At 39.6% G+C, this 20,172-nt stretch overlaps 1 protein-coding gene across 1 annotated transcript; it reads left to right on the top strand.

The window, feature by feature from the left end:
• Window positions 1-280: 280 nt before the first annotated feature.
• LOC311285138 (cytochrome P450 4V2-like) lies at window positions 281-6,253 on the top strand. Its single transcript, XM_084400622.1, has 11 exons — window positions 281-550; window positions 1,321-1,433; window positions 1,982-2,067; window positions 2,215-2,405; window positions 3,098-3,167; window positions 4,256-4,382; window positions 4,489-4,662; window positions 4,750-4,852; window positions 4,989-5,123; window positions 5,724-5,903; window positions 5,988-6,253. The coding sequence occupies exons 1-11, from the start codon at window positions 358-360 to the stop codon at window positions 6,149-6,151; spliced, it is 1,536 nt and encodes a 511-aa protein (XP_084256748.1). The 5' UTR covers window positions 281-357; the 3' UTR covers window positions 6,152-6,253.
• The last annotated feature ends 13,919 nt before the right edge of the window (window positions 6,254-20,172 follow it).

Raw genomic sequence — 20,172 nt, 5'->3', positions numbered from 1 at the left:
CAATCCCTATATGACCGCTTTCGCTAGCTACGCTAGCGGCGGTCATAATGATTCTTTTGGGACACTTTGACATTCACTCTAACTGCTTCTATGCTTCAAATGCTTCAAACATCGTATTGTAGTCTATAGTCCTTCCAAAAGTTCCCATTGGGACTTTTCCCAACATAAACACACCAAACTTAATTTTGTAATTTCAAAGTACATTTTGATTTTGAACAGGTCTGCAATTCTTTAGTTATTTCAGTGGGTTGTACCAGCGCTTGTAGAATTATTATCAGGATGATCCAAAGTCCAGTAAATTCACTGGAGAGCTGATAGAGACACAGACGAGTCGCTGGCCGTGCGTCTGCTGTCAAGATGGTCGTGTTTGTCGGTGTGTATACCTTTGGGTTCGTGGCCGCGGCAGTATGCGTTATTCTCTTGACACATATCACTTACCAGCTGCTGAAAAACTACCTGCACAACTGGAAAGAGCTGAAGCCCATCCCGGGCATTGGAAACACATATCCATTCATTGGGAACGCGCTGCAGTTTAAATCGAACGGGGGAGGTAAGAGCAGCTTTATATCGGTCCAATAAAATACAATAAAAATACAAATATAATTTATACATGAAAATATTTTAAACTAAATTATATAAGGATGATAACAATCAAATGGGTAATTGATATGACATGTCAAGTAATGAGGCTACTAATGCACTGTAATATGCTATAATTCCTTGAACACTTTTTTTCCTTTTATGTGTACTTCTTATCAATGCAGGTTTATGACATATTAATTGAAAGACTAGAGTATTGTATTTAAAAAATCAACTTCATTTGCTTTCAGTTCTGGCAGGTCATGTGTTTCTAGCAAATGAGACAGCCACATTTTCCCAATTCAAAAATATTTCTAATGAGAAATTACAAATGAGATCTTTTATTTTCTCAAAATATTTTTCTTGAGATTATTTGGAGGCTTGTTCTTAAATCTGATTCTCAATACTATAAAAGGGAAAACGTAAAATAAATGATGAACAGTTAAAAACACCTAAAATGTGCAGTTTCCCTTACCATATTTTAAGCCTGGGACTAGGCGTCCCATTTTTACTCTAGACTAAATATTTTGCATAAGCGATTGTGCAATAATTTTACTTACAAACCTTAGTTGAAATATATAGTTATAGTTGTGTCCCCTTACCAGTGTGATTACTACCCCTAGTCTCTATTAAATTTAACATAAAAAGTCCATGTCCATGTTACTGTCAACGCCAATTGCACTTGACTTAAAGTAACCTTTCAAATGCATTAAAATAAAAAAGTTGAAAACTTTCTTTCAGATTTCTTTTGTCAGGTGGTTGGCTACACAAATGAATTCCGGAATTCTCCTCTGTTTAAATTATGGATTGGACCTATCCCATTTCTCATCTTATTCCATGCTGAGACTATCGAGGTACTGTATTGTCCACTTGCATGTAGACAGAAAGACTCGCCTGTAATGGTCAGGGTCTCTGGCCTCAATATGAGCGAATGTTTGAAGATGAAGATAACCTTGGTTTGTGAACTTATCTGACACGACAAAGTTGATAACTATAACTAAAAAGATAATATATGATTGTTGTCTGCATAAAGAAATACATAGGAGGTTTAAGATTAGAAGAGAATATAGAGTATTAAAGTCCAATATGATAAAAAAGTGCAAATTTCACTGTAAGACACAAATCAGCAACAGGATGCCTCACACTTGTGAAAAAAGACAAGAACTGTGTTATGACACAGTCTTTAGGAAACCTAATTGTCAAATAAAAAGATTCAAAATGTTGCTTAATTTTATATTGCTGACAAAATGTTTCCATTGCAGACAAATCATAAATACTCAATATATCATCTAACCCTAGTGGTAACCCTCATGCAAAATTCAATTTATTACAAAGACAGTTTTACAAGTCCTCACTTCTCTGTTTTATATGTTGCTCTTGGCAACTCCTATCACATATACAGACACTGCTGAACAACCCTGTTCACATGGACAAGGCCTACGCATACAAATTTCTGCATCCCTGGCTGGGAACAGGACTACTCACCAGGTAAACTGTTTACTAACTTACTCTTAATAAAAGAGTAAACATATTAGTACTATCCCTTTACAAATAATTATCAAATTATCCATAAAGTAGATGTGAATAATATCCACACTGATGTCTTAAATACCCTTCTATTTTCCTTTCTATTAGTACTGGGGATAAGTGGAGACGCAGACGTAAGATGCTAACTCCAACATTTCATTTCTCTATACTAACTGAGTTCCTTGAGGTGATGAATGAGCAGGCGGAGGTGCTCATAGAGAAACTGGAGAAGCAAGCTGGAAAAGGGCCTTTCAACTGCTTTAACCACATCACTCTCTGCGCCCTTGACATCATCTGTGGTTTGTGTGATTTTCTGAGTACACTTGAACCTTGACCTGTTAACTGTCACCCCTCTTTTTGAGCATAGATCTGAACTTAAATTGTTATAATTCATGGTTTGTCTATTTTTAAAGAAGGCACTCAACAGATCAATGCAGAAATGAAAGCACTTCAAGTTTAAGTTTACTGTAAAACAAATGTAGCTACTAAACATTTTCATTTTATACAATATCTATCTATCTATCTATCTATCTATCTATCTATCTATCTATCTATCTATCTATCTATATATATAAATCATTTGGATTCTAAAATCAAAGCCGTTTCTAACCAAGTTATGGTTAAAATTGGTAATTGATAACACAACATTTGAGCCTGCTAAAAGGTTATAAATGATAGTTTTCATGGTAATGCAATGTCCAATTTCAAGTCATGAATTTCAAGTAAGGTTTCGACTGATATTTACTCAAATGGCAATCAAAAAGGGCGTCAAGTGTCAAGCTACCAGCACACTGACTGATAACAGGCTAACGTTAGGTACTGATAGTCTAATATGTATGCAGGGTATAGATAATTTATACATTTTGGACTGATGTTAAAGGTACACGGTTTTGTGTGTTAATGGTGGGTTTAGTTTTTAGTGCTAATGACAATAGAAAGTACTTTGAGGATGTGGAGCAAGTGTCAAAAACAGATCTTGTTTGCATTTCAGAGACTGCTATGGGGAAGAAGATCTATGCACAGAGCAACTATGACTCTGAGTATGTGCGCAGTGTGTACAAGTAAGTGTTTTTTTTTTTACATTAGTGTTAATATGGCAGGGATATCTAGGGTGGATATTAGACAGATTGGACTGTGCATCTGAGTACAAATCAATGCTGGTTTGTAACTGTGCAAATGACTGTGTGTATTTGTTTGAAATAGGGTAAAGGCCATGCAATGACTGTGTCTTTATCAAATGTGACCCTGGACCACAAAACCAGTCATAAGTCGAATGGGTATATTTGTGGCAATAGGGTCAAAATTATCGATTTTTCTTTTATGCCAAAAATCATTAGAATATTAGGCAGCGCCTGAAAATAGGTCTAATAGGTTAGACAAACTTAGTCCCGGTCACGTTGGAAGTTACTGAGCTGGGGACTATTTTCAGGCGCTGCGTCATATCATTACGCCTGCTGCACTCATGGTACTGCAGCAAAGTTTCTTGATTATTACGCAGGAATGAGAGTATAGTTCTAGCCATATCAGCCTAGAAAATCGCAACTTTACATTTCCTGTCGGTCTTAGTACACGGTGTAACTACAGAAGAGTCAAGTTTTAAATAGGAAAAATATCGAAACTCTTTGGTCATTTTTCTGAGAGAGCTGCTAATGGTCTTGTCCGATTCAATGATCTATGCTAAGCTATGCTAAAAGTGGTACCGCCAGACCCGGAGTTCGGCTGAATGGATTCGAAAACGGTAAAACTCAACTGTTTGCGAGTTGTAAAATGAGCCTATTTCCAAAAAAAGTTGAGTATCCCTTTAAAGAACATAAATAAATAAAAAACATTATATATAGCATGCTATTCTAAACAGTTCATGGACCCTTTTCACATTTCAGATGTAACTATATTGAGTAAAAAAATATTGAGAGATTGATTATGTTGGTCAGAAGAGAGAATGATGTGATATTTGCCATCAGTCCCTTAGCCGTTATATAAGAAACACCCTTGCAGTGTTAATTTATTTTTGTAATTTACTGCCAAGGTAATTTAACACAAAGTTTACCGCGATAAATGTATATTAATTAACAGAAATGAAAATATGAAAAAAGGTTATGGATTTGCGATGTTGATAATTGTGGAAACAAGTCCCTTTTTTTCTCTTTAGAATGAGTGACATCATCACTAGGCGCCAGCGGATGCCCTGGTACTGGCCTGATTTTGTGTATAACTATTTTGGCGAAGGCAGAGAACACAACCGTAGTCTGAAGATCCTTCACTCCTTCACAGAGAGTGTGAGTGTCTATGTGTTATCTGTCCAAATTCATTCTAGCCAAGGCTGCATTCTGATCACCTGTGTGATCTGTGTGTGACCTGTCACCTGTGTGTTTTCTGATACAGGTGATTTATGAAAGGGCAGAGTACATCACCTACATTGAGTCCGACAGCGAATCAGATCAGGGGATGAAGAAAAGACGGGCTTTCTTGGACATGCTGTTGAAAACAACAGATGAGGATGGGAAAAATTTAACTCACAAAGATATCCAAGAGGAAGTGGACACCTTTATGTTTGAGGCAGGAACTGTTACAATAACTTCATGTTAGAATACTGTTATATCCTAATGGCTTTATTCCAATTAGTATTTTTGCAACATTTTGCAGGGTCATGACACTACAGCGGCTGCCATGAACTGGGCCATACACTTGTTAGGTTCCCATCCTGAAATCCAAAGAAAGGCCCAACAAGAACTATTTGAGGTTTTTGGTGTGTTAAGCCCACTTGTGGTTCATAATACACAGTTAAACACCTAGTATAGTTGAAACATTGTTGTGAGGTAAAAGGACCTGAAACAGCTTGAAACTCATTTTAATAATTTTTGCAATGTGTGTGTGTGTGCCAGGCGAGTCTGAGAGACCTGTTAACACAGAGGATCTGAAGAAACTGCGTTATCTGGAGTGTGTGATAAAGGAGTCTCTGCGTCTCTTCCCCTCTGTTCCATTTTTTGCCCGAACCATCTGCGAGGATACACAGATAAGTGAGTTCCTTTTATTAGCCTTCCCTTCTCACATATTCATTCATTCCTTAAGTCATGCATGCATTGAGTAATGAGGAATTTCATTAATTTACACCTTTTAGTATCTTTTTGTGTCCATTTTGATCTGTCTATTCATCGGTTAATAAAATTAATTCAGCATGAAATGGACGTTGCGATAGTCTTTTCTTCTCTGTTGTGACATATCAGAGTGAAATGGCTTCTCAAACAAGACAAAATGTAGTGCAAGACTTGATTTTGTCCATCTGGAATTGACTGGATTGTTGTGGTTTGCTGTTGCTGTGATCTCATGTAAGACAGGTGACAGGTTGTCCCACACTAGCGCCAGTAAATACGTCAGAAAAGAGATGTAATTGCAAGAAGTAGACAAAAGTTATTTTGATTAAAGATTATGAGGGCATAATCTTTTTCTTTCCACTGAAGCTACATTAATGTCATTATAATTTAATTGTCATTATTTATATATTTTAAAAATAATGACAATCTCTTGGTTAGCTAGCCCTTCCTATTATGAGAAACTGTAAGGTTGGACATCTGACATGATATTTGTGTGTGTGTGTGTGTGTGTGTGTCTTTCTGTAGATGGCTATAAAGTCCCTAAAGGAACAAATGCCATCATCATAACTTATGCCCTTCACCGTGACCCACGCTTCTTCCCTGAGCCTGAAGAGTTCCGTCCTGAGCGCTTTCTCCCAGAGAATTGCGTCGGTCGACATCCTTATGCCTTCCTTCCTTTCTCTGCCGGTCTTCGCAACTGCATCGGTGAGACCTACACACAAACATCATACTTTTCATTGATTTATTATTCTAGCTCCCAACATTTTTTTTATGTTTCTGTGTATTCAGGTCAGCGGTTTGCTATAATGGAGGAGAAGGTTATTCTGGCTTATATTCTGCGCTACTTTAACATAGTGGCATGTCAGAAGAGGGAGGAACTCCGGCCACTGGGTGAACTGGTGCTGCGACCAGAGCAAGGCATCTGGATCACATTGGAGCGCAGAAAACGCTAAAACACACATAGCTAATAGTGTCATTAGAGTTCGTTTGAAATGGCAAAAATGTAGAGCGTATGATTCAAACCTAAATGTAACCATAAAACCCAACCCTTGGGACCTACCTATTATTATTGTTCTATTGTTTAGATTTTGCCATCTTGTGCAAATCATTGTCAGAAGAGTGTGTTAACACAATTACAACACTCACATACACATGTTGATTTTCAGCAGTGAAACTGTTCTGTAACTGAAAGTACTACAAAACGATTTAGGAATTTACAAAATATACTATAATATACTGTATAATTTGTGTAATTTAAAAAGTTTTACAAAAACAACAATGACAATGAGTAAAATTCTAACTTAATCTATACTTAACACTCCATACTCATATTAACTCTAGTTAACATGGGATTAATGTTAGCAGATATTTTTTGAGTCTTCTCTTTCTACTTGTAATAACTAAAGATGTAGAAATATTTTGAGAACTAATTATAAAAAAATATACAATTATAAAAAAAATACTATTAAATCTATTAAAACATCTTTAGTGTCTCTTTTCCATTTTCAGCTTTGAGGTCTCATGCAAAATTTGGTTGGTTTAGCCTTTTGCACTTATAGCTGTAAGGATCATCAACACACAAATAATTACTCAAACACGCACCATATGCCACATGCACCATAAGGATAAAGAGGGCCCTATTTTAACGATCTGAAACGCAAGTGTCAAAGCGCAAAGCGCAAGTAACTTTGTGGGCGGGTCTCGGCGCTGTTGCTATTTTCCCGGCGGGATAAATGACTCTTGCGCCGGGCGCAAATCTAAAAGGGGTTGGTCTGAAGTAGCTTCATTATTCATAGGTGTGGTTTGGGCGTAACGTGAAATAAACCAATCAGAGCATCATCTCACATTCCCTTTAAGAGCAGACGCACTTTTTCCTTGGCGCATTGCTATTATAACGGCGGATTTGCCAGGCGCGCGTCAAGAGCGGTTCACAGCCGAGGAGAGCAACGCTCTCGTCACGGCCGTAAAAGAGAGAGAAGTGACATTGGGGATGGGAGAAACACACCCAAATTAGCTTCGGCTAAACAGGCATATAATAATGTGGGTGAATGTGTAAGCTAGATGTATGCTTTTATAATAAATTATTATATTTATAATAAATTATCTATCTATCTATCTATCTATCTATCTATCCTATCTATCCTATCTATCTATCTATCTATCTATCTATCTATCTATCTATCTATCTATCTATCTATCGTTTGTAATAATATGATTTGCAAAAATGAAAACTGCTGCTTCTGTGTAGATTAGAGAATCACAGTGTATGAGCGTTTGTGCACTCTATACATTATGGTCAAGCATGCGCCCTTAAAATAGCATAATGAACAACGCGCAACGCGCCACTGACTTTAGACTAGGTTTTTTCTGGCCAGTGGCGCAATTGTTTTATGGAACAGTAAAATAGCACCAGGGAACGTTTGCGCCAAAACACGCCCCCTTTTTTGCGCTGAACCGCCCAGAGAGCGCAAGTTCATTCATTAGTTTAGCGACGTGCTTCTGTGGAGGGAAAAGCGCGCTTTGCGCGGGTGCAAAATAGGAATGAAACATGCGTCGGTGTACAAAGTCAATTGCGCTGGGTGCAAGATAGGGCCCAGAATGTTAGATTGCACATGTATAAATGAATGCTCATTCCTCTTTCTATAGGTCAGTGAAGTCAGCATGCATGAAAAAGTCTACAATTATGGGACAGCTTCAGAATAAATGATGGAGACAGTAATGACTTGTGTTGAAAAAGATCAGTGGTTTTATGAAAGTCATTAGGGACAGACAAGAGTCTGGGAATTAATGTCACTCGGCGCTGTCTTCAATTAATGAATAATTATTCAGTGTTCAAAAATGAATTACTGTCTAAAAAAAGCACTGGATGATGGTTTGTGAAATCATTTAATAACTCACATCAACATATGGATTTCCAGAGGTATTGATGTTTAGCATGTCTTCTGCTGCTTGATTCCTTAAAAGGATAGTTCACCCAGAGTGCGAATTACCCCACCATAATTGGGGGGTACTGCTCCTTTACTTCTTCTATGACCATCATGGTCCACTACCATATCAATCCCCACCGTGATCGCCAAGTGCAACATGTGTTGTGCAACACACATACAAGGTCTAAACATGCGACAAACTGATAATCAGTAGGCCACAGAATATCTCATTGTTATTATATATCCAAAAGAGAACTGTTTTGAACAACTCCCAAAAGTTAGAAGCTAAGTGCACTGAAATGCCATTCTAATTACTAGTAAAAGTAATACCTTTACAAGAAGCCTATTGCCTATTTCAGGGGTTTTCCTGGCTCAAAATGAGGCGGAGGTGGTAAAATCATAATAATGTATTTTAATAATGAGATAATTAAATGTGTATTTTTTTGTAGATCATCATATAGCCTAATGTGTTTCCCACATTTTTTTGTTGGTGGAGCTTGGTATCTCTTGGGGGATCTGGGGGCATGCACCCCCGGAAGAAAATTTTGTACATTTTAAAGATAAATTCATTAATCTGGTGCACTTTGAGTCACCCGAATCCACTGTTAAAAATAATCCACCCGCAAAACGCCTATATTCTTTGATTTAGATATCTGCATCTGATCATCACATTACAATTATTCAAATTCTTAGTGTTAAGCATGATAATATGGTAACATATCACACTGAAGTAGGCTGATTTAAAATGCACATTTATTTGAAATAAAAGTTCTTCTTTTGGCAAAATTACATTTCCTTAATAGCCTAAACAGAGGCTTTACTCCCTTCAAGCTTAAATTGTCAATGTTTCATTACATCACTGTTTGAAAACACTCAGAATCATTTTTTGTACCTTTATAAAGGGCATTTTCCCCTAATTTTATTAAATGTATGCTCCATCTTTCATTTCAAATTCTTAAATTTGATAAATATATTCAATTAAAATAATTAGACCAATTCGTACGAATTCGTACGAATGATAAAAAGTTGGCTAATTCGTACTAATTCGTACGACCTCACTCGTACGAATTTGTACGATTTGTCTAAACCCACGTGATGGGTAGGTTTAGGGGCGGGGTCAGGGGTAGGTCATTCGTATGAATTCATACGAATTGGCCAATTCGTAAAATATGTACGTTTTTGCAAAAATCGTACTAATTCGTACGAGTCAGGTCGTATGAATTCGTACGAATAAGCCACCTCGTAGAATTTGTACGTTTTCCCGTGAGATCGGGCTCGCGTTGGCTGTTACCAATAAAATTTAAGAATTTACATTGAAAAAATATAACTATTAAATTAGATTATTTTAAATATTTTTGAATATACAAATAAGGAATGTTGAAAAGAATGACACTTTATGAAACTAGCGTTTTGTCATTCAACGTTGACATTTGCTTGAGAAGTTGAAGTCGTTCTCTTTCTCCGTTGCTTCTAGCCACGGTGGTTAAAAATGGTACGGTCCACAATAGGGGTGTCTGAAATCGCTTTACATTAAAATGTTCCTACAGTGAAAATAGGAGTTGACTTGTATTGTAACTGTAATTATATTTTTTCACAATATCAGAAAAATTATCTGACCGCCCCAAAACTGATATTTCTGTCCCTTTGGGGTAATTCGAACTATGAGTTCACCCCAAAATTATAATTCTGTCATCATTTATTCACCTTTGTGTAGTTCCAAACCCATAAGACTTTTGTTCATCTTCGGAACACAAATGAAGATATTTTGGTTCCACCTTACAATAAGGTCTCATTTGTCAGTTAAAGGGTTAGTTCAGGATTTTAGACATGAATCTCTATAGCTTCCCCATAAGCAGTGTGGTGCATTGACCATGACTTACCCCCGACAGCGTCCTGTGAGCCGAGCTCCGGTCCAGTTTTGGTCAAGATGAAATTAGTCCGGCAAGTTTGCTGGGGTCACGGCAATAAAGCTTTTTTCTTCTCAAATCAATATGTGTTCAAAAGAGTGATATATTTGCGTCACTAAAACGTTGTCAATGGAGAGGTCAGACCTCGTAATGGCTTGGCACTATTTTCTCCCCTGTCATAACACTGCGCGCTGCCGCTATCTACAGCCAACTGCGAGCTGCGCAGGCGCACACAACTTTTTCAGTTGTTCGGCAGTGTTTACAGCAGTGTTTACGTGCTCAGAACAGCTACACGAACGAGCTAACATAGCTACTCACCAAGAGCGATCAGTTTGTACAAGCTTTGTAGAAAATGGTGCGGAATTGTGACTATCCGGACTGTACAAACAAAGATGTGGCGCTTTCTCCTCACACATTTCAAAGATTTCCTGTGGCAGATGTTGCTCTGAGGCGACTTTGGCTCATTGCTCTGGGCTTCAATGTGAACTCCAAACTGGCGAAGATAAAGAAGCTATCCTTTTGATATCCTAAAAGATATCCTTGGCTGTGTGTCGAAGTCAATGTTGTCATCGTCGCTGCTGTAGTCAGACATGTTATCGTTCTCTTTACGAGCTGTAAACAAAGTGACACGTGCGCGGCTCCCGCTGTAGGTAGGCTGTAGGTAGCGGCAGCGCGCAGTGATATGACGGGGGAGAAAATAGTGCCAAGCCATTACGAGGTCTGACCTCTCCATTGACAACGTTTTAGTGACGCAAATATATCACTCTTTTGAACACATATTGATTTGAGAAGAAAAAAGCTTTATTGCCGTGACCCCAGCAAACTTGCCGGACTAATTTCATCTTGACCAAAACTGGACCGGAGCTCGGCTCACAGGACGCTGTCGGGGGTAAGTCATGGTCAATGCACCACACTGCTTATGGGGAAGCTATAGAGATTCATGTCTAAAATCCTGAACTAACCCTTTAATGTATTAACATGAACTAACAATGAGCAATACATTACAGTATTTATTAATCTTTGTTAATCTTAGTTAATAAAAATACTGTCTTTCATTGTTCATGTCAGTTCACAGTTAATTAACTAATGCTAGAATTTACAACTTTAGATTTTTTAAATAATGTGTTATTAAACGTTATGTATTAAATGTATTATGCACTAAAATGTATTGCCATTAAAATGCTGTTGAAGGATCGTTCATTCTTATATATTTATATATTCATGTTAACTAAAGTAGTTAACGTCTAGGTTACATATGGTAACCCTCGTTCCCTGAGTGAGGGAATGGAGACGTCACGTCGGTAGGAGTTACCAACGAATTGGGATCACGCTAGGGAGACCAATTGCCTTCGAGAAACTAAAACGAGCCAATGGACATTGGCATGCAGGATTTGCATACCGCGCCCCGCCTGCCAGTGCGGGTATAAAGCGGAAGCACGAGCATACACAAATCGCTTTACGCTGACAGTTTCTTGCTTTTATTTAATTTTTTTACGGCGGAAGCTTAGCTAGGAAGAGATCACACTGCTGTTCCGCAAGACCCGCTCAGTGGAAATTGGATAATGCTGGGAAAGCGTGCCCAACCGTAAGAGGGAACGCTGCGGAGCCATAACCTGCCCCGAAGGGAGGCACTAGGAAAACACATGTGCACTAGCCCGTGGGGTAGTGGACACATGGCAGTCTCTGAGGTAGTCCAAGCCCGGAGGGGTGGGAGCGTAATTAGCAGAGACACTGGCTAGCCCGGGGGGTAGCCGCATCGTGGAGAAACACATATGGGGTCGCCGTAGGGACCACTGACATATGGAACCCCAACCTAATACCAGCTCATTAGTGACAGGTAACAGGCCTGGTGTCCGGCGATCCGCCTGGGAAAGGGGTGACGGAGGAACTCACAAGGTTAGCCGTTTGTAGGGTAACCAACGGAGCAGAATAACGCACATATCTGGCCCATGGGGCGAGAATGGCGTATCAAGCCGACACTGACCTAATTCCTCGCGCTACTGGCCGTAGCGAGTACACGGGAGGAAACAGGTTCTACACGAAGGCTATAAAACCTAGCGAATGTGTTAGGTGTCGTCCAGCCCGCAGCTCTGCAGATATCTGTCAGCGAGGCGCCTTGAGCCAGCGCCCAGGAGGAGGCAACACTCCTAGTAGAGTGTGCCCTCAACCTAGGTGGGCATGGCACGTCCTGGGACTCATAAGCCCGGACGATAGCATCCACCCACCAATGGGCTAACCTCTGCTTGGAGACAGCCTTCCCCTTCTGCTGGCCTCTGTAACAGATGAAGAGCTGGTCTGAGGTCCTAAAGCTTTGTGTTCTGTCCACGTAGCAGGGCAGAGCGCGAACGGGACAGAGAAAAGCCAGGGCTGGGTCTACCTCCTCTGGGGGCAGCGCTTGCGGGCTCACTACCTGATCTCTAAACGGAGTGGTAGGAACCTTGGGCTTATATCTGTGAAAACCACAGCATGCCTAGACACCTGGACTAAGGGCACTCCAGCCCGTAGAAACGCAGGGTCCGACTAAGGGCTGAAGGTTTGGCGACAGTGCGGGGTGATGTTCACCCGGAACGTGCTGCTCTGCCACGCCCATCTTGGGACTCGATTGTGAAGCCAGCGCTGAAGCGGTCTCATATGGAGAAGACCGAGCGATGTTACTGCGGCTGCGGCTGCCATATGCCCCAGGAGCCTCTGAAACTGTTTCAGTGGGACCGCTGACCTGCCTTGAAAGGACTTGAGGCAGTTGAGCACTGACTGGACGCGTTCCTCCGTGAGGCGCGCGGTCTGACCGACCGAGTCCAACTCCATACCGAGATAAGAGATCCTCTGCGTGGGGCAGAGTTTGCTCTTGTCCCAGTTGACCTGAAGCCCCAACTGGCTGAGATGCCGAAGCACCATGTCCCTGTGTTTGCACAACAGATCCTGCGAGTGAGCTATTATGAGCCAGTCGTTGAGATAGTTGAGAATGCGAACGCCACGTTCTCTCATGGGAACAATGGCCGCCTCCGCGACTTTCGTGAAGACACGGGGTGACAGGGCCAGCCAGAAGGGTAGGGCCTTGTACTGATATGCTCGACCCTCGAACGCAAAACGTAGAAACGGTCTGTGTCGAGGAAGAATCGAGACATGAAAGTACGCGTCCTTCAGGCCGATCGCTGCAAACCAATCCCGGGGACGGATACATTCGAAGATGCGTTTCTACATCAACATTTTGAACGGGAGCTTGTGCAGGGCCCGATTCAAAACTCGCAGGTCCAGGATTGGCCGTAACCCACCGCCTTTCTTGGGTACATTGAAGTATGGGCTATAAAACCCTGACCTCATCTCGGCTGGAGGGACCGGCTCGATCGTGTCCTTCGCCAGCAGGACGTCGATCTCCTTCCTCAGGACAGGGGCATCGCAGCTCCGCACATGGGTGACGCGGACACCCCTGAACTTGGGAGGCTGGCGGGCAAATTTAATTGCATAGCCGAGCCGGATGGTGGCCTCGGAAGCGCTAGCCAGGCTTCGAAGAACCGTACCAGCGAGCCCACCCAGACCACCGGCGTACTCAGGGTGGGGCAGCGAGGTGGAAGGCAGGGACGCGACTCCGGAGGCATTGCAGCGGCCGAGAGTGGGGTCTGGGTGTGCGGAGCAACACCAACCTGCTTCCACCAGGGGGCAGACGGCAGGGAAGGCCCGGAGGTGTTCAGCTGCTCGCTGCCCAGTGGCGAAGGAAGGAGGGGAAATTCTCCTGCGGGGGCTCCAATGGCAGCGACACAGAGGAGCGAGGAGCCCATGGGGGTCTTTCACCCGGCGGGTCATTCCTCACTATAATCCTCAGACCACCAATGGGATTAGCCGAAGTAGCCTTTTTCTGGAGTGAACCAGAAGAAGAACTAGATCGGGGAATCTCCAAAGGGACTCCCCCTCGTTTGAGGGTTCTCAGTCTTGATCTCAGCATCGCGATGGTCATTTTCCCGCAGTGGGAACATGACTCATTCACGAACGCTGCCTTAGCGTGCGCGAGGCCCAAACACGAGAGGTAGCGATCATGACCATCAACCGGTGGCAGATATTGACCACATCCAGAAACACACGGGTGAAACGTCATCCTGAAAAGGACGCGATCTTCACTCGTGTTGCTCTTTCAGAAAACGCTCTCTTTATTGTGCTGAAGCACACAGGGATCAACGCGGCAACACAACGGGGAAACTGCAAGCCCGCTGTGTGCACTCAAACGGATACCAGCTATAACAACAGCTCTTTGAAAAGAGGAGATAACGTGAAGTAACAGCCGCTACCCGGGAGACTCGCAAAGATCACTGAAGCGCCGTAACACCAACACAGAGAGGTCTCGAAACAGCAGACTCGTTGAGCTTGTAGAAACACTATCCCAAACGCTCATTCACTCAGAGGACACAACCGGTCGGCTCCGAAGCAGAAAATGATTTGTGTATGCTCGCACTTCAGCTTTATACCCGCACTGGCAGGCGGGGCGCGGAATGCAAATCCTACATGCCAATGTCCATTGGCTCGTTTTAGTTTCACTCGAAGGCAATTGGTCTCCCTAGCGTGATCCCAATTCGTTGATAACTCCTACCGACGTGACGTAGGAGTGACCGAACGAAAGGGAACTAATGTTAACTAATGAAACCTTATTGTAAAGTGTTACCGATATTTTTTATAAAATCTGAGTCTGATGTACTCTCCATTGACAGCTGTGTGCAACTACCACTTTGACGGTTCAAAAAGTTAATAAGGAGATTGTAAAACTAATCCATATGAATTGAGTGGTTTAGTTCAAATTATTTGATTTTCATGATCGCTTTATATGATGAACAGATTGAATTTAGGCTTTTATTCACATATAAACATTGATCAGCGAACATAAACAGAAGCTCAGCTGAACCTGCTTGACTTGCGTGAACCTCATTGGTTCTTGCAGAAGCTCAAATGTGCTGCGTAACATGAGAATGAACCTTATTGGTTCTCGCATGTCAAGCAAGCATGCTTGAGCTTCCGTTTACCACAACTGATGTGTGCGTTGATGAATGTTTATGTGAATAAAAACTTAAATCTATTCAGCATATAAAGTGATTGTGTTAACTGCTCAATTCATGGATATCTCTTTATGAACTTTTTGAACCGTCAAAGTGGTTGCATAGCTGTCAATAGAGGGACAGAACTCGCTCCGATTTTATGAAAAATATCTTAATTTGTGTTCCGAAGAAGAACAAAAGGGTTTGGAACGACAGAGTAAATGATGACAGAATTTTTATTTTTACCGGAACTATCTCTTTAACATTTGGCTGCAAAGGGCATATCTTTACAGAATTGATGGCATTCAAAAAAATCTGTTATTATCAAATATTATTTTTACTTCCCTAATCAGTTCTGAAATCTTGTTCTCTTACACACATTCAAATATACTCCAGTCGATGATATGTGCAAATCAACCAATGAGGTTTGAGGGCAGTTTAATTTTCCATGCCCAGAGCCATAGATCTCTATATGGCTCTGACCCTGCCGCCTTCTCCTTATATGACATCAAGCACAAGCTTATGTGCATTTTGTTTTTTGGGATGTTGGTATTCAGAATCGTCAATTTCTTATCCCGGGACAAGAACAAGTTTGGAGCGACACGAAGGAGAGTAAATGACAGGATTTTTATTTTGTGGTATAGTTATGCATTTCATATTGTTCCTACAAGGCTTATTTTATCTATTGTCGAAGAGCCATTTTGAGAGCCAACACTGGTCAAAATCATTAAGTAACGTTAGGCCTCCTACTGTTTTTTATCATAATAGCCTAATACCTGCAACATATTGTTTTTGAAAAAGTTAACTATATACTGTATGTTTTTTTGTTTGTTTTTTTCTATATAATATTAAAGTGTATATATATGTGTTTATCAAGATAAACATTTAAATTCACATTTATAGCACTTTTCATAATAATTCCTAAGCAGCTTTAGTGAAAATAACTGCTGAACAAGCTAAAGATGACAGTGATGAGTATTTGGTTGTTTGCTATACAGTATACAAACTAATATTGTACATTATGTAGAAGAAAGAAAATGGAGAGATGGACATTAAAAAAAGATTCTGCAAAACAATATGCATATTTGTTTTTTTATTGCTTCTTTTTAAACTTAATTTTGTATTTTTTATCTCAAATTTTCTGTGGGCCCCTACATTGCCTTCCATTGCAGACCCAACACTGAAAACACCTGCACCTTGAGGTAAGGTACACCTTGTGTAAAGTGTAAATGGAAATAAATCACTTTTAAGCATTTATTTTCACTTTAAGTAAATGCATTGGCAAAGTGCCAACAGATTCCTGGAAATAATACTTCAATTTGCCAGGACCATTGTTCAGATCACTGAAATGAACTGATTAGGGTACCATTTTATTTTTGACAATGGCAGAAAGAATAGTGCTGCTCTCATCAATTGCCCACTCTAATTATCTCTTCTGCCAGTTCTGCTTTGTCATGGATTGAGAACCTGATATAGTGTATAAAACAAATTACCATCATAATATTTTAAATTGCCAAGCTGGATCATATAAATTGATTATAATCGTCAAATGTTGCTGTATGTTATCACAAAGAAAACAGTCCTCTTATTATCTCTCCACTGGGCATGAGGGCTGTCAAAGAACGTGGACTGTGATGCACAGCACGTGCATTCTGTGCTATTTTCGGCAAAGTTAATTGTTACAGAACCCAAGTCAAGCTCTAATGACTTTCTCCTCTCTTCAGACATCATCCAATCTAGTCTCTCTCTGTCCTCATTATTCTGCCCTCTTTCTTCTTTTTTCTTTTCATCTGTGTACTTTCTCTTTTTACCCAACCAACAGGGTCCCACAAGACCCCTGAATGGTAAGCACATGCTTTTGGAGCCATTCAACACCCTACCCAGTGCCCACCAACTACCTCTAATGGCAGAACCCTTAATTTCTGACAAGACAGATTTGGCTTTAAAAAAAAAAAATAGGCACTATGTGTTTTGGTACGCTATCATTAGTACACATAGCAGCCATGGGCCATATAGTAGTCAGCTCGAGCTGCATTTATTAAAAGGCACAGGGCTCCATTTCTTCTCTCTTTCTTCCTTATTATTCATCTCCTCATTTAGCTTCTGCTGTTCGCTTTCTGTTTATGCTCAAATGTGTTTGTCTGGTAGTTGTGAGCAGATACAATATAGTGTCCCTCTGGGGTGCAGTTTATTAAAACTTTCCCTCCCTCCTCTGGCTTTTGTGTTCTCCTCTAGAATCTTCTCATTCACTACTGCTTTATTTTGACAGCAAAAATAAAATAGTCTCCTGTGGAGGAAAATAGATTCAAGCTGTAAATCTGATCCCTGCCTGGGGCAACAAACTTGCTGTTATAGCACCTGTAATGTGACTTACAGTTGTTTTGCTCAGATTACTAATGAAAAACTTTTCAGTCCAAATTAATTGTTGTGAATTGTGACACAACAGCTGGTAAAGGAGTAATAGCATTGTTAAGAATGATATTGGTGAGAGTTGTAACTGTTTTAACACTGAATATAAAAGGGATGCATGCAGTGATGTCTTCTGAGCACAGAGGGGTGGTGTTGTTCCTCTTTAACTGTATTTGCTCATGAACAGAGACATAATCTCCACAATTAAAGGCACCAGACACATGAATGCACATGCAAAGCATATGCACTGGACCCTTTGGCAAACTCCAAGTCTTGACATAGCAATAACTCACATTTTTTATGCAAAATCTCTGGTACAAACATTGTAAACAGACTGTCTTTGTTCAGACTCTAAAACAGTGGCTTTGTAAATATCACTGTAATAAATAGCTATGCTACCTTAATAAAATCTCTGAATATCACTTGAGTGTATGAGTTGGACATACCATAGACTTAAATCTGACAAGCTAATTTTGAATAAAATTGATTAAAAATCTATTATTTAAGTTTTTCTCATATTTTTTAAATATAGAAAATATTTTTTTCTTTCCTTACAAAGAAACTTTTTATTTGTAAGGATGTTTCTCTTTGAAAAAAATCTAAATTAAATATATTTATTCCCTGGTACCTGCAAATGCAGATAGACATGTCTTGAAAAATAAAAATGTGTATGTGAAAGAAAGATACAGTTGAAGTGAGCTATTTAATGGAAGTATCACAGCACTTCAATATTAAATTCTATTATAACTCTAAAAAGCAATATTATACTCATAGTCATGCTGAATATGACAATAATTCGAAAATTCAATAAACAAGGTATAAAATAGCTTACATGATAGATAGATAGATAGATAGATAGATAGATAGATAGATAGATAGATAGATGTGCAGTAGACAGTGTGTTCAGGTACATGTGTGTGTGCAGTGCATTGTGTCAAGCACACGTGTATTAGCAACTGACTAGCTCAGGGCTCCAGATACTGGTGTGATGGTCTTCCTTTTGAAGTGTGCGCTGTGGTAATCTTACACCTAAATTGGCAGAAATGTGGGTCGAGCCACCAATTTTATCCTTGTTAACACACTCATAGCATTTCATATTTCCTTACTAAAACCCTCCAAGGCAGAGTATTTTCAATACAATTCTGCTAAATTAATAAAAAAAAATTATAATTTGAGTATTTCTAAATAGCCCTGAGAGAGTCAAATGTGAGAGTCAAATGCTGACACGCACTGAGAGGGACACACATTTTGACAGAGCTGTCAGAGCACTCATGTTTTTCATCTCTCCCTCTCTCAAATACACAAAACACACATCTAAATATATTTATATGGCACTTACCAACAATATGGTACACTCTGGACACGATACGGCACACTCATGTTTTCTTAGTATTAAGAAATTATCTTTTTATATCCAGGTTTATTAGATATCTTAAACTATAACAACAAAGTAACCTAGCATGAAAATATATCAAATGTATGTACTCTGTTGAATTCATCCATAATTCATTATAGTAAACAAACTCTTTTCATATATTTTGGCTTGTCCCACATCTTAAGTGTTTTTGCACGATTTTTCCCCATTATAAAAATGTTTAACATTGGATCTCATTCAACCTATTTCCATTTTGTGCAATATGTACAAATATTATTCAAGTTTAACCCTTCAACACTGTTACCAAGATATTGTAGAAAAAACAAATACTTTAATTTGTATGGGAAAGTTTATCAATAACTATGATACATCATTTGGTCCCTGTGAATGAGAGATTCATTTTGGCTACATTTGCAACTCTGGATGAAACTTGGAATGCTGTTTCCTATTCTTGCAAATATTTGATTATTTTTTAATTCATATATTTTTCTTTTAATTTTAGTTTATTTAATGTGCATAGCTAAATGTACAAAATTACACTAGGCAAACAAGGCAAGTTTATTTAGCCCATTTCATACACAATGGTAATTCAAAGTGCTTTATATAGAAAAGGAATTCACAACATATGCATAAGAAATAAAAATATCATGCATAAGAAATAAAAATAACAATTATATGACATGATTTGGTTTTGTTTCATGTTCCTGTTTCATGTCTGTCATGTGATCCTCTGTTCTTGTCATGTGATCCAGCCATGTGTTCTGTGTGTCTGAAATTGAAGACTTTAGACTGTGTAAAAAGGATGAGTTTAGATCACAGGGTCCCCTGAAAGTTTATTCAAAGAGTGTACCACTATGAAATCCTTTCTGACTCACACAAACATGTTCTCACCCTCACAATTATACTTCAGGTGTGCTGATTATTTCAGCCAAAACAGAAATAAAGAGTACAAAGAGACTGTTACAAAGAAAGAGATCAAGTCTAAGACCTGTTTTACAGCACATGCAGAGCTGTGCATATTTATTTTGGTGTCCATATTAACCAGTTATGCTCAACCTTCACATTGGCTATAGTAATCAGCTTAGTGCAAAATAGACTTTTATGAAGCAACATAAAAGAATGGAGAATTACTCACTTTTTAAAAAAAGTCTGTTGGGCTTGTTGCAAATTATACACACAGTAATGTTTACTTTCCAAATCGACCAAAACATGTCAAGTTTGTTTTAATAAAATAAATAATTTAAAGGCTAAGCATGAGGTTAGCATTGAGAAGCCCCAGGCATTACCCAGAAACACTGTCAGAAAGCCTTTTGCATTTATACTTCAGCTTTGTACTTG

The sequence above is a fragment of the Rutilus rutilus genome, assembly GCF_951802725.1.
Source record: "Rutilus rutilus genome assembly, chromosome: 2".
Classification (NCBI taxonomy): domain Eukaryota; kingdom Metazoa; phylum Chordata; class Actinopteri; order Cypriniformes; family Leuciscidae; genus Rutilus; species Rutilus rutilus.
The sequence above is the reverse complement of the archived record's forward strand: the minus strand, read 5'-3'. Positions and strand labels throughout refer to the sequence as shown.

Bases quoted from the DNA above. Each gene is read 5' to 3' on its own strand.
- LOC311285138 (XM_084400622.1), top strand. From the start codon at position 358: ATGGTCGTGTTTGTCGGTGTGTATACCTTTGGGTTCGTGGCCGCGGCA. The intron at 2,068-2,214 runs GTAAACTGTTTA...CCTTTCTATTAG, and splicing joins GGAACAGGACTACTCACCAG to TACTGGGGATAAGTGGAGAC. The intron at 4,383-4,488 runs GTGAGTGTCTAT...TTTCTGATACAG, and splicing joins TTCACTCCTTCACAGAGAGT to GTGATTTATGAAAGGGCAGA.